General features: G+C 49.3%; 1 protein-coding gene across 6 annotated transcripts in view; it reads right to left on the bottom strand.

Moving 5' to 3' along the window:
• Positions 1–14,666, bottom strand: part of KIAA1210 (KIAA1210 ortholog) — a 58,913-nt gene extending 44,247 nt beyond the window's left edge. For 3 of the 6 annotated variants that reach the window (XM_072818218.1, XM_072818221.1, XM_072818225.1), the window contains exon 1: positions 14,512–14,663. In XM_072818218.1, coding sequence (XP_072674319.1) covers positions 14,512–14,546 — 35 coding nt within the window. In that variant the 5' untranslated portion in view covers positions 14,547–14,663. Of the gene's footprint in view, positions 1–14,511 lie in introns of all 6 variants that reach the window. The other 3 variants (XM_072818220.1, XM_072818222.1, XM_072818224.1) reach the window with 2 other exon arrangements.
• Between the last annotated feature and the right edge of the window lie 488 nt (positions 14,667–15,154).

Below are 15,154 nucleotides of genomic sequence, written 5' to 3'. Positions count from 1 at the left end.
GATCAAGTCCCACACACATCAGGCTCCCCACAGGGAGCTTGCTTCTTCCTCTGCCTATGTCTCTGCTTCTCTGTGTGTATCTCATGAATACATAAATAAAATCTTAAAAAATATTACCCAATTAATACAATAACAAAACTGTGGAGCCCCTACTCTGTGCCAGGCAAGCACCGTGAAAACTGATTTTAGGGGTGTCGGGGTGACTCAGTCGATTGGGCATCTACCTTTGGCTCAGGTCATGATCCCAGGGTCCTGGGATTGAGCCCCATGTCGGACTCCCTGCTCAGTGGGGAGTCTGCTTCTCCCTCTGCCTCTGACATTCCTGCTCCATCTCTCTCACCCTCTCTCTCAAATAAATAAATAAAATCTAAAAGCAAAAGAAAAACCCCTGGTTTTACATGCATTCTTCACTGAACCCTCACAAAAGCCCTATGAGGTGGGCATTATTGTTTTCATCCCCATTTCCCAAATGAGGAAACTGAGTCTCACTGAAATGAGGTAAGCTGCGCAAGGTTGCACACATAGTATATAACAGACCTAGAACTCACCTCCAGTTCTGGAGGATTTCAGAGCCAATGATTCTACAACTACAGTCTATAGTCAGCAAAATCTGGTGAGCATTAAATGCTCACCCTCTCTTGCCCCCAAAGAATCTCACATACTGGCCTATGACAGGATGGGCAAAATAGGACAACTAGCCAGGTTACTCTCAGCCCCTACCATCTTGACAAGATTCATTGGCCATTTTAACAATGAAGAATATTGCCCCAAATGGCTCACTAGACACACATATTGCAATGATCCATCACATGGGCCCCTGGGGCAGCCAGGCTGAGGTAGGGTACCAGCTGGGGGAGAAAGAAGCATGTGGACCCTGGGGGGCTCAAGGTAGAGCCAGAATTGAGTCAAGGGGCCCTGAGGATGGAATTCACACCTTTGGGTGTGTGTGTCGGGTGCCAAGAGCTCTGGTCCCCAACTCTCTGCCTGAGCTCAAGTGTACCCCAAGCAGAGTGTGTCTGTGGCTTTTGATTGTATGAGATATTTGTTGAGGTTGCTGTTATTACAGCTCCTAGCAGTCAATAATCCATCAGTTTGGAGGTGGAGGATTGTGTGAAAAATCTCCAAGGCGGGAGGAAGGGCAAAAGGAGAAAGAGGGTGGTGGTGCTGGTGAGGACATGAGTTCCATATGGCTGGTTGGACTCTGTGGGCCACAACATGGATGCTTCCTGACCTTTGAATTTGAAACACCCCTAGAAGAGGAGACATGGGGATTCGTCTTCTGGCAGGGGAGGTAGAGGAGATAAAAGAGGGAGAAAATCCAGCCACTGGAATGTTGCCCCCATGCCAAGCCTCGTGTCTTTTACAAAGGCAACTTGTAGCTTTTTAGTTTCATCTTAAACCCACGGGGTGGGGGTTGGGGCAGGCAATCTCAGTTTTACCTCCTGGTTATGATAAATAGCCCTCAGCCTCCCAGTTCCCAGAACAGAGGTCCCAGAGTGCACTGTGCCTTAACATGGAGGGGATGGATGGGCAAGGCAGGGGGTGGGGGGAAGCTGCCTGCAATGGGCACGTGCCCCTTGAAATAATGCATACAAATCTAAGAGCCCTGGCCATTCTTGGTCAAGGTGATATTGAGAGCCTAAGGCCCCAGATTTCCTTAACTCTTAACCCCACAGACATCCCTGCAGGCAGGCAGAGACCCAAAGGTTCCCTGATCCACAAATCTCTCCCCTTCCCCTATCCATGGCACTGTTCCTCTCTTTCCATGTGGCCTCGGATACCCATCATTGGAATCACTCCCTCTGAACCAGGCAACAAAGTCAGAACAGTCTTTCCCAAGGCCTCTCCTAGCCAGAAAGCTAAGATTCCTCTTTGCTACCCCAAGGTCTTTATGCAGACCTACTACAGGCTCAGACCTGCAATGACAAAATATGGCAGTTAACACTTGCTGGACAGCTAATATGGGCATGCATCATCTCATTCGATCCTCGGAACAATCCTATGAGGCTGATACCATTTATTCTTGGTCCTCCCCATTCTGTAGATGAGGGAGCCCAAAAGGCTAAGTAACAACCTAGGGTCACACACAAGTCCACAGGCAAGGCGAGAGAGTCTGATTCCAGGGCCCATAGGTGCTACATAAAATGACCCTTGCTGGCAAGAAATAAACCCACGTGAAGAATTTGAGAGCAGTATTTGATTAGGAACCAGAAGGCTTGGGTCCTAATTTTGCCCTTCCAACAGATTATCTTTGGGGCCTGGCCACAAAGTCATACCTCCTCCATACTGGACCTCAGTTCCCACATTTGTCACATCAGGAGGTGAGACTAAATTATCACGTGTTCTCTTATGGCATTTTATGACAAGGACCCAAAAGCTAAACTCTAGGGTATTGACTGCATATAGAAGGGGTCTGTAGGCCCCAGGAGTCTTGGAACAGGAAGCCGGAATATGCGTGGCTTGTACGTGCAGTATAGGGGAGGGGGGGGCAGAGGGCGGAAAGGATGCCAGGGGCCAAGATTAGGCCAGAGAAGTGTGTCCAAAATACATCACCAAGCCAAGCCAGAGAGCTAAGATCTCCAGGTAAAAGAACAAGGAAAGGGGAGAGTGATGGGGAAGAGCAGGTGGAAGAATCGGGGAATGGGAGGCGTGTGACTACAGAAAGTTCTAGAGGGTGATTTTGTGGGTAGCTCCATTTAAAGCAGTACAAGGGACAAAGAGGGACCTAGCCGCACAGGCTGGAGTAATCATGAAAGGCCTGACAGATGAGGCCCACGTCAAAAGGGGCCATCTGCTGGGCAGAAACATTTACTGACAGCTTAAGCACTGAGGCACTTAAAAGTCAGCGTAGGTGAGTCGGGGTGGGGGTGGGGACAGAGAAGGCAGATGACAGCCACAGACCCTGGGTGATGGGGAAGAGCCCAAGGACTCTGGCCCCCAAGGATATGCTAGGGCACAGGTGGGGCTGGCCTCCCTTCCATCCCTCTTCTCTTGGCTCTGGTCTGGTCTCACACCTGACTCTCATACCTCTTTGGTGGTCCAGGGCCTGGAAAAGAAGCCAGAAGCTCCTGGAACAATCCTGACAGGCCACAGGAAGGAGGCTGTAGGCCCGGGGGACACAGGACAACAACTGATTTGGAAAAATGGAGCGCTAGACCAGAGAAGGAGGGACCTCCGGAAGGAGGGCCTGGAGCCAGGCCAGGCTAGAAGGCGGCTAGCCTAGGGAGAAGAGAAAGATGGCCAAGGGCAGAACGAAGATTCCCGGTACCCTTCTCCCTATGTTCGCTGCTGACCACAGAAGCAGAAAGGATCCCCAAGCGCAGTCTCTGTCAAGCATTCTCACCCCCACTCACACTCTCACTCAGCCCAGGCCACTCTCTGGCAGAGAAAGGAGTTGGATTGCCACTTGGAAGAAGTAAGTGATGGGTGCCGAGCTCTTCCCAATGGGATCACCAGCTCAGAGGAAAAGAAGAGTGGCAGGGAGAACTTGCAGAGTAGAAGTCTACCAGGCTTCCTTAAACTTTAGTCAGAATGGCCTGGGATAAGAAGAAAAGGACACACTGGGAGGAGGGCCTGGGAGGAGTGCTTCAGTGAGGGTGGGAGGTACCGACACTTTCCCCCCACATCCTCCCCCCCATGGATACTTGAGAGTGACGGGGAAGTATACAGCTGGCGTCCAAGGAATAAAGGAGATAGTGCGTGAAAAAGAGCCCAGTACAAAGAAAGGGCTCACTGAATAGTGGGATTTTTGAAACAACTACAGCAGACAGAGACGAGGGCATGAGAAATGGGTTGGAGGCGGAAGTCTACATCTTGTCTACCAAACACGGACTCATGAGTGAGGGGACTCTGATTCCTCAATGGTGACAGGCCCAGAGATCTGCTTGTTTGACAGGCTCCCGGGCAATCCTGAGGTAGAGGGGCCAGGCGCCCCACTTGGAAGAAATCCTGCTATGAATCATGTTGGACAGTGCACATGGCCAAGACAGAAAAGCTGGAGTGGGAAGCCATAAGAAGTAAACGGCAAGGCTCAATGGCATAGAAAAAACAATCTGAGTGATGTCTAGAGAGAACTGTGACCGTGAAGGAAGGTATTTTGTTTTTCTAATAAACATCTCTAAAATTTGAGCCTCCGATGAGGCCCACAGCAACTTTTGGAGAGTTGACCTCCCAGCTCTGCTATTAATTAGCCATGAGGCCTGATCACGCCAAATGCCTTCTCTGGGCCTGTTTCCTCACCTAAGGACTAAGGAATCCAATTAGACTTGGAGTCTAGGATTCCTTTTAGCCCGGGCATTCTAGGATTTTATGATTCATTGAGACAATCTACCCAAATTCCCAGTTCATCCCCAGAAAGGCCAGAGAGGCCCACCACAAGCCCTGCTTGCATTGGCCAAGAGCGGACCATCCTTCAGAGCAGACCCTTCAGAAGCCTGTCGATATTTTCAGCAAACTCTCCTACTTGCAGATTGTTTAGAAACCTAAGCTGGGGGATCCCTGGGTGGCGCAGCGGTTTAGCGCCTGCCTTTGGCCCAGGGCGCGATCCTGGAGACCCGGGATCGAATCCCACGTCGGGCTCCCGGTGCATGGAGCCTGCTTCTCCCTCTGCCTGTGTCTCTGCCTCTCTCTCTCTCTCTCTCTCTCTCTGTGACTATCATAAATAAATAAAAATTAAAAAAAAAAAAGAAACCTAAGCTGGGTTTTTTTTTTCCATTTTAAAAATGCAGAGGCTGTGGAAAACAGTATGGAGTTTCCCTTAAAAAATAACAATAGGATTACCATATGATCTAGTAGTTCCATTACTGGAATATTACTGATATTTACCCACATAAAACAAGAACGCTAATTTGTAAAGCTGTATGCACCCCTATGTTTATTGCAGCATTATTTATAATAGCCAAGATATGGGGACAGCCCAAGTGTCCATCAATAGATGAATGGATAAAGAAGATGTGATATATCGATCGATTGATATATAATGGAATATTACTCAGCCATCAAAAAAATGAAATCTTGCCATATGCAATAGCATGGATGGACCTACAGGATATAATGCCAAGTGAAATAAGTCAGTCAGAGAAAGACAAATACCACATGACTTCACTCATATGTAGGATTTAAGGAACAAAGCAAACAAATAAACAAAGAAAAAAACGAGACCAAGAAAATCAGGCTATTAAATACAGAGAACAAACTGGTGGTTGCCAGAAGGGAGGTAGGTGGGGAAGTAGATAAAGGGGATTCAGAGTACACTTGTCATGATGATCCCTGAGTAATATACAGAATTGTGCAATCACTATATTATACCCCTGAAATTGACATAACACTGTATGTTAATTATACTTTGACTTAAAAAAATAACAAAATAATTGCACAGGGTTGCAGGAGATTTGACTTAAGCTTCCCCACTTATTCTTTCCGCCCCTTTAAAAAAATATTTTTAAGACCTTTCAAATCAGGAATCCATCACTATTAGGGAGCTAACTACCTCATCCCAGAGCTTCCTGCTTCCTCCAAGTCTGAAAGAGTGAACACAGGCCTTCTCAGCATGAAATAAGGTCTTGGATCTTTGACATTTGGCTTCTGGAGCCATAGGCACAGAAGAAACCAACATTCCGGGATCCCTGGGTGGCGCAGTGGTTTAGCGCCTGCCTTTGGCCCAGGGCGCGATCCTGGAGACCCGGGATCGAATCCCACGTCGGGCTCCCAGTGCATGGAGCCTGCTTCTCCCTCTGCCTATGTCTCTGCCTCTCTCTCTCTCTCTCTCTCTCTCTCTCTCTCTCTCTCTCTCTGTGTGACTATCATAAATAAATAAAAATTAAAAAAAAAAGAAACCAACATTCCTCACACATCAAAGAAAAATTAGCTTCTTCAAAAACAGGTGATGGAGGTTTAGTGGGAATCTCCCCTCACTTCATTCCTTTAGAGGGCTTCTAGAGACCCCCTCTAAGTATCACACATGAATAGTGAACTAACACAGAAACCTCTGTCCATGTGCTTTATGCAAATTCAGGGAGAGCAGACTTCCTCTGCCTTCTCTTCTGAGCTCTGCTGAACATGTGGAGAGGCAGATGTGCCTGGGCTCCCCAACCCCATGGACATCAGACGAGTCCCCCTTTGACTTACTATTCTCCCCATTTTTCCAGAACGCTTGGGCCTAGGGAAAGGAGAGATCAAAGCAGCAAGATCTGAAGCAGGGTGGGGAAGTAACATGACCCACAGCTTATAGGATGGGCTGGTCTTTGGCCTTTGAGGTCCACGGGACAGAAAATAAGAGAAATGACCTTGTTGGTATAAAAATGCAACATGGCTTCAGCAATCCTCAGTAGCAGTCTTCTGTGAGATACAGTGCCTACCAGTTGTTGCTCTTTCCTTATCCATATCTAGATGTTCTCATGCCCTGTATCTCTTCTTTTTCTCCCCTCTTGTTTCCATTCCTTGTTTTGGACATCTCCCTTATATGTTATAGCGGACAAATGAATTAAATTGTTATAATCTTGCTGTGTTTGTAACAACGGATACAGCTTCAAGTGTTCAAATTAGATGAATAAAATGTTTTATGTTTCTACTTTCAGAAAAAACTTCAAGTCAGCTGCTTTAACAATATGGAACCCTTTGTTAATTTTTTCCCCCGTTTAGCCTTGGCCCTAATAGATGAAACTCTTCCTCTCCTTCTCAGCCTCTGTGTCTTTTAAGGATAGAAACTCAAACTAATGAAGAGCTACATCCTATGTGACCCAGGACAAGTCATATAATTTATTCGTGCCTCAGTTTCTTTATCCATGAAACGAATCTGCCTGCAGACAGAATGTGGTACGTGGAGGCAGGAGGTAGGATGGAGGTATGGAGGTCACAATATCATGTCTTTCTGTGGTGCTCTTGATTCTGTGACCCAGTAGTGTCTGAGCTGACATTCCTTTATTGCAGAAAGAGAAATCTGGCACCTTGTTTTTCTGAAGAGGAAGCATAATATGGTTGCAAAAGGGTTAAGCTATGGAGCTGGACAAATCCAGGTTTGGATCTTGGCTCTTGCTTAAGATCAGAAAAGAAAAAGCGTCCTGGTGTTGCAGGCAGTTGATGAACTAGCTCATAGAATGCTCTGGGCGTGTGGCATAACACATAGTAAGCCCTCAGGACGTGCTGGCTATTCTCATCATCATTCTCACCCCATGGTGTTGAGGACCTAGGTCCCCTGTTCTTCCTCTCTGCTATCCCAAAAGTAAGGGATAAAACTTTCTGCCTTTAGCCATACTGTCTCCGGTGGCCCCCTGGTGGCCTGCTGCATAAAATGGCCATCTGCATTGAGGGCTGGGACCCATGGCTACATGAGCGAAAGCCAGCAGGATCCAACCTGTGCCCTTTGCTCATTAGGATCCTCCAGCCACAGATATGGCTTGAGTTTAAATTCCTGATGCCTGGGAAACCCACTGTCCCCAGAAAGCCTCTCTCTGGGCACATGGAGCATGATGACTTCTTTCAGGGTGCTCCCCAGTTCAGGCAAGGCTGCCCAGGCTCCTCATGAACACTGTAGTTGTGACTAACTCAGAGGCCTTTGCTTTATCCTTTGTCCTCCTCTGTCCCTAAATGGTTTGGACTGCTCTTCTGGGCTTGGCAAGGCTCCTGGCTCCTGGCAAAGAGACTCCTGTCCCCCTTTCCTCCTCTCAAGAAAGACCTAAACAGCTTTCCCACACCATCAGCCAATACCTTCATTGCCATTTCCATCCCAGAGGAAGAGAAGTGGGATTCTGACTAATTAAGTGGCTAAAAGTTGCTCGTCAGGTGGTGAGGGAACTCATGTTTACTGAGGGCTTAGCCACGTGCCCATCAGTTACCTGACTTACTGCTGATGACAACCCCTGGAGGTAGGAATCGTTATACCCATTTTATAGAGGAGACAAGTAAGGGTCAGGCGGGCTTAAGGCCTTCATTCACCCATGGCCATACAGCTAGTAAGTAACACCGCAAGGATTCAAAACCATGTCTAACCCCAAGGCATCATGCACCTTCCACTATAGGGTGCCCATGATTTTCAGCATGTGTGCCTCTCAGGCCAGACACTGTGCTAGGTGGCCGAGCCCTTGGAGGACATGGCCTTGATGGCACACCGTGAGCTGCTGTGAGGCCCTCCCAGGCCCCCCGGGCCAGATGCCTTGCTCCTTCATTAGCAGCCTGGGAGCCAGCCTGCCCCTACACTGCTCTGATTCCCCAACTCCAAATGCAGAGCTTCCATATATCCTTCAAGTGGTTCCTGGACTCTCCCGGCACATGTTTGGCTGGGCGACAGAGGGAGAAGGACCTGACATTGTGAAGACCTCCTGGTTTCCCGCTACTCTCCAATACAACTGTCCCGGTTCGGGAACTCTCATTTCGAATGTACGATAGTTCCACCAAAGCAGAACTTCTGTGCCGAATCTAAACAAAAGCACCCCTGCGTGCAAACTCAGAACATAAGCCTTGCGCTTATGGAGGGCTTTGTCGTCTTCAAACCACTCTCAGAGCCATTTGGCCCTCCCAGCAATTCTGTGGCATTGACAGCAAGGGAAGTAGCATTGCTGTGCTTATCATTTTTATTATTCCCATTTTACAGATGAGAAAAGCAAAGCCCAAAGAGGCACGCCTGTGGCCGTGCAGTGAGGACCAAGAGTCAGGGCTCTGCCTGGGAGGTGGCCTTTCAAAAATATTGCAGAGGAGGTCTTGTTTAGAAGCCCTGCGGAAGCCCCACTTACATGACGATAATTACTATACTGACCACAGATCCCTGGCAATAATTAACATCTTTCAAACGCTTACTGCTCTAGGCAACGCATTACATACTTTATAGCTCATGAATTATTGGATTGGATATTCATAATTTTCCAAGGAGGAGGTCCCGTTATTACCATCATATGACAGATAAGGATACTGAGGCTCAGAAGGCTTAGGTGACTCAAGACTGTCAAGCTAGACAGTGGTGGTCCAAGAACACAGACCTAAGACTCTCTGGTCCCAGAGCCACACTCCACTAGGGCCGCCGTGCTGCTAAAGTTGAGTCTAATATGGAAACCACTCAGCACATGTGGCTATTTCAGTCTAAATTTATTTTAGTGAAATAAAATAAAAATTCAGTTACCCGGTCATGCTAGCCACATGGCAAATGCTCATTAGCTACACATGGCTGATGGTTCTCATTACTGGACAGAACAGATAGAGAACACCCCAGAAACTTCCATCACCACAGAAGCTTCTATTGGATAATGCTGGTCTAAACACTTAGGGTGCTCCTCTTCGGACATCTACTTTGGTAAAATGTTATTAGTTTCAGGCAGGGTTTCTCAATCTTGACACTACTGACATTTGGGACTGAAAAATTCTTTGTTGCGGGGGGGCGGCGGGGGGGTGTGGAGGGGGGGTGGAGAGGTGGTAAGGGGAAGGAGGTGGCTTTTCCTGAGCACTGCAGGATTTTTAGCGGCATCCCTAGCCTCTACCCACTAGATGTCAGTAGAATACCTTCCCCCTAGTTGTCACAGCTAAGTGTCTCCAGACATTGCCACATGTCCCCTGGGGAGCAAAAACCACTTCCCACGTCTCTGCTGAGAATCTCTGGGTTAAGGTTAGCAATGTATTTAAAATAATAAGTGAAGTAAATGGCCAATCTTTCACTACCTTAACTTGGCCTTCTGAAAACAAGCTGTTTCACCCAAATTCATTTCTCCTACTGAATCATGATTTATAGCAATTTGCATTGAATGTGTGGTTTTAATAGCTATCGGAGATTTCATGAAAAGAATAAAGGCATTTAAAGCAGCAGCACATGAGTGAAGATGCCAAGAGGGGATTACTGTAATGTCCTGTATGATTAGTTCCTCAAATTTCCTAGCCACCAACAATAACTATGAGTTTATAAAGGAAAGATACAAAAAAAAGGAAAGATACAAAATGGATTATTTTTTAAAAGCTAGAAGAATGTTAGGGAGAAAATCAATTAGGAAATGACAGGAGAAGCCATATGGCATACTACATTTGGCTACTGATCTCCAAAAATAACAAACAACAGAAATTGTGCCACTTGAGAAATTAGCAAAAGAATCCCCCAAATGCTAAAGTTGGCCCAACAGAAAACAGGCTTTCAAAGGCTTCAAATGAAACTAGTATAAATATTCTCATATAAAATGCTGAAATTTTGGTTACTGATGAAATAATGTATGTTTCCACATTTTAAATATATTCCCAAGGAAATGAAACCTCCCTGCAGCAAATGGAACACTCAGGATGCTGCTAGAGACCAAATATAACCCACCAACTATGTCTCCAGAGAAATCTCCAAAAGCTTTTTTTTTTAAGATTTATTTATTAATTTGAGATAGAGATCATGAGCAGGGGTCTAGGGGTAAGGACAAGCAGACTCCCTACTGAGCAGGGACCCCGATGCAGGGCTCAACGCAGGGCTCAATCAATCCCAGAACCTTGAGATCATGACCTCAGCTGAAAGCAGATGCTTAGCAGACTGAGCCACCCAGGAGCCCCTCCAAAAGCTTTAAGCTTTTAAAACCATCTCCTCCTAATGAATTTTTACAGATTTAACAAGTTTAGCTATCTTACAAATAGTCCAAAAAGGCAAACTTTTGGTAAACTGGTAGATATGTCAGGTAGTTTATTTGAGAAAGGTCCCCGGGTGAGGCTGGGGACCTGGGACAGTGCTCCCCATGGTGGGCACCTGCTACTTCACCAGCTCTCCTATGGCTCTCATGAATGGAAAGTGCCTCTGATAAGATGTCACGGGTAAATGCAGGTTAGCAAAATGCAATACCCAGTCGGGGTCCCTTGCCAGGGAACTGGACTTAAGAGCTTTTCTTCTAAAACTAGAAGGAGAAGGAGGAGGAGGAGAAAAGAAAAAAGAAAGAAAAACACTGGGAAGAAGAGAAAATGAGAAGGAAGCAAAGCGTCACAGGGATCTCTAATGACCTTCTCAAGTGCTTAATTGCAGTGAGGAGTGGAAGGTGGGAAGGTGGGTCTGAGCTGGGAGGCTGAGTAGTAGCAGCTACACATTTATGGTGCTTTTAGGTAGCTTATGTTTGCCTTCCCCAGCTGGAAGCTCACACGGGGCCTGGCTTTGTATTCAGCAGAACAGGCTACTGATCAAATCTATGAGGTGAGACCTCTTCCAGCATCTGGGTGTCAGGAGCCTCTGCAGGATGAAGAAGGAATGCACGGGTCCCCTGAATACCTGCAACTAGAACTCCTAAAAAGTCAGTATTTGTGGCCTCTGGTCTCCAATAGAGTCCATACTGCTTCTGGGGAAGGGAGACATCAGGACACATAATTCAAGACTACTAGTATGTTCTCCTTTCTACCCATAAGCATATTCACTAATCCCTTGATAAATTCCAGTCCCCTGCTGTCATACCGCATCTGTGAAAATAACAGGACTTGATAGCTAGTTACCTCAAACAACTATAGGACTATACCTACAATAACCAGTTCAGAACTCTAACACCAGAACTGGTCCCTGAGTGGCTGGAGCAGAGCAAGGTATCAATGAGGCTGGTGGCAGGGAGTCAAGGCCTACAAGGGTATGGGTGGCTCTGAATATATACCCATTTCCACCACGGGCCAAACACCTCAAATATCTCCAACCCATAAAATAAACGCACGCACCTATAGATAAAATCTACACTGCAAGTGTGAGCTGGAGAGGAACTGAGCTAAGCCTGTGTTTCCACCCTGCATTTCAACTCCCAAGGCCTGCCTCCTGGGGTTCCTTGAAAGGGTACAACCCTCCCTATATGGCCAAGCTATGATTCTGGGAAACCCTCTTGTTGGGCAGGGGGTTGTTGGGAGAATGGAGGGTGGGAGAGAATCAAAGTCTTCCGGGGCAGGCAGTGAACGAGCAGCACGATTGCCGTGACTTGCAGCAGGCCTGGGAAAGGCTCACAGAAGAGGACCCTGACGCCACATCCGGTAACTGAGAGGCTGTATCTTGTACATCTTTGAAGAAATTTAGAAAACTTAAGATGATTCAGTAAATGTAAGGTGTTTTCTCCATTCACCTCAAATTCCACTCTCGCTTGCCCTTTCTGTCTCATTCCCCCAGGCTCTCCCATTTCGGGCCCGGCTCCTCCATCCTCCTTTACATTCTCTCTGACTGAGCTTCTACAGAACTCCCACCCCACCTCTGGCAAACTGCTGTTTACCGGGCGCTCCATAAGAAGGCAAGCTTCTCGAGGGTATCTTGGTTCAGTCAACAACATGCGTTACACAAACGCTCGTGCCAGGCACCATGCTCTCTTGGCTCCAGGCAAGGAAAGCACGCATTTCCCCCCGGAAGGTGTTGAGCACAAAACTTGCTCCAGAGCAGGTACACAATACTTTTCAATGACCTACCTATACCTGTTAGGTCCTTCAAGGGACTTTAAGCCACTTACTAATAGAGGCTGGGGCTCCTTAATCTCAAATGCCTCCTTATCACTTCTCCCATTCCTTCAGCCTATATTCAATAAATGGTCAGATGAGCTCAGGCCTTCAACTGTGGCTACAGGAATAGCCATCAGCCCCCTGAGTGTGTCTTCTCCACCCCAAAGATCTCAGACTGCCCCGGATCACCAGCCCCCCCCACCCCCCACCCCTGCCATGGAAGACAGACATCAGGATGAAGGGCCCAGAGAAAGGCCCCCTCTATTATCTGCAAGCAGGAGAATCTAATATAAAGGGGGCAGCACTGTACACCAGGGAAGAAGGGCAGGACACTCACCTGGGAGTGATAACATTATCATTGTCACCTCTCATGGCAGTGGTGTTATCACCCTTGCCTCCCAAGGCCTCCACACCAACCTCTCTGCAATCTGGTGGCTATAAGGAATTACGCAGAGAAAGCCTTGGATGGTTTCCAAGGTGGTGGAGGGCAAGACACTCAGGGGAGCCCTGGAGTGGGGGTTTTCAAAGAGCTGCCAGGACACTTCACAGGCCCAGACTCCAGGCCCACTCATTCACCATCAAGAGCAGGAGCGGGCTGCGGTGTCAGTTTCCCAGCAGCAGCAGAAGGGACGGTGGATCTCCCCACACCTCCCTGCCCTAACCACCTCCTGTCAGCACTCCAAAGGGAGCCCGAGCGGAAATCACATGGAAGGCCACTTGGGGCCTTGAAGGCCAGAGGCTAATCAGTGCTTTTCCGTGGGGGGAGAGGGGGCAGGTGCTGCTGGAGGTCTACAGTGAGAGTGAGGTGAATTTCTGGCTGTGATTCCAGATTGTGACAGCCTCACAGAAGAAACTAGAAAAATAATCCTATATACTCGCAGACCCATTAATGAGCCATGGGCCTGGATCCATTTTGCTGAGGATCTTATTGTCACTGCCGGCAATAGGCACACACGACATCCCAAGGCACCCCCATAGGTGCACAGGGACAGTAAAGGACTCGGTGCTGACCTTCCACCCCTGCCCAGTAACTAGGAGCACACAGTTCCTAGGGCTGACACCAACTTTAGAAAATTAGGGCAACTCAGAAATGTTAAAGAGATTTTCTCCACTCATCCAAATTCTGCTCTTTCATCCCTCTTGTCCTCCTTTGTCCTCTTCCTCTCTCTTCTTCTCTCTCTCTCTCCATCTCTGTCTTTGTCCTGTGTCTCTCACTCCTTGCTCGCCAACCCCCCCCCCCGCATCTCCGCACCCCCAATATCTGTATTGGCAGCCCCACTGGCTGCTGACTATGTATGTTTTTTACCTAGGTAGGTTTTGACCACATCAAAACGCTTGGCGTCCCTGAAACCCATTCATTATTTCACCGAACAATTACTGCGAAGGTGACTTCAGTGGTGCTCTCAGTCCACGAAATTTAGCCTTGTAAAATCCAGGGCTGTGCGGTGCTTTATTTTCAGAGGACATGGGCTAGGTTTAGCGACAAGTGCACATCGGAACCTGTAGCTCTGCCTTCGTCTGTCTCTCTCCTGGCCCGCCTGTGATAGGAACATCCTGGTGGTGCAGCTGTCCCTTCTCAGACCCTCGAGCCACTCCTCGCACGCTCCAGCGTCCCCCGCCCGGGAGAGGGAGGTGGGGCGGCGCGCTGCGCGGGGAAGGAGTCCCCGGGAATAGCGGGACTCCCGGGCCATCTCCGCCCCTCGCCGCCTCTGCCCTACGGTGCGGCGCTCCTAGCCTCTGCGAGGAGACCAATCAATGACCTCAGCGGCCCCGGCGGGACGTCCCGCCTCCTCGGCCCGGCCCGCGCCTCCCCACGGGGACGCAGGTGAGCCAGGTGTGGCCGGCCTCAAGGGACAGAGAGTCCGCCGCGCCCACGCTTCCCCCCACCGCCACCCCAAGCAGGCCGGCGCCGCTTTCCCACGCCCACCTGCCGGAGACTACCGGCGCGTGCTGTCCCCAAGCGGAGGGTTCGAGCCCCGGCCCCGGTCGGCTCCGCGCGGGCCCGGTGGGCGGCGAGCGCCAGGTCTGGGAGCAGAGAGACCCCCCGCGGCGGCGACCTAGAGCTCCGCCGCCCTCGGCTGCGGGGAGCTAGTCGGAGCCCTGCCTGCGCCCGCCACTTACTCTGGAGCCCTCAGGCAGCTGTAGAAGCCAGCCATGGTGCTTCGGAAGCGCCACACTGCCCAGGGGCGAGCGCAGCGGGCGTGCGGACCGGACAGCTCTGCAGCCGGGCGGTCACACGCATGCAGCCCACGTCTGCGGGCCGATGCACTAATCCAGATAAAGTTTCTGCTCCGAGACCTCTTGTTGTCTTCTGAATCGGGTCCAAAAAAGGCTGGGCTTGTTCCTTACAAGGCCAGGAACTGTTAACTCCCCTTTTTCCCCTCTGCCTCCGGCTTCACACGACCACAGCATCCTTGGTGCAAAATACCAGATGCTCTGTCTTAGGCTGTCTGTATCCCCGCAAAGCTAACAAGTGTCCGGGGCGGGGGGGGCGGGGGGGAGAGATCTTTAGGAGGGGAAGCCCTCGGGGCTTAGCCGAGACCTTTACCTGGGCAGGGAGGAACACTCAACAGCTTTGGGGAGGTAATGTGAATAAGTCACTTTTTGGCATTTTAGCTTCTGCAGGCTAGAGAATGGGGGGGCAGAGGGGAGAAGAGAGAGGAGAGGAGAGGAGAGGAGAGGAGGGGAGAGGAGAGGAGAGGAGAGGAGGGGAGGGGAGGGCAGGGGAGGGGAGGGGAGGGGAGGGGAGGGGAGGGAGAAGAAA

This window comes from Canis lupus, chromosome X (assembly GCF_048164855.1).
Source record: "Canis lupus baileyi chromosome X, mCanLup2.hap1, whole genome shotgun sequence".
In the NCBI taxonomy this organism is placed as follows: Eukaryota; Metazoa; Chordata; class Mammalia; order Carnivora; family Canidae; genus Canis; species Canis lupus.
The sequence above is the reverse complement of the archived record's forward strand: the minus strand, read 5'-3'. Positions and strand labels throughout refer to the sequence as shown.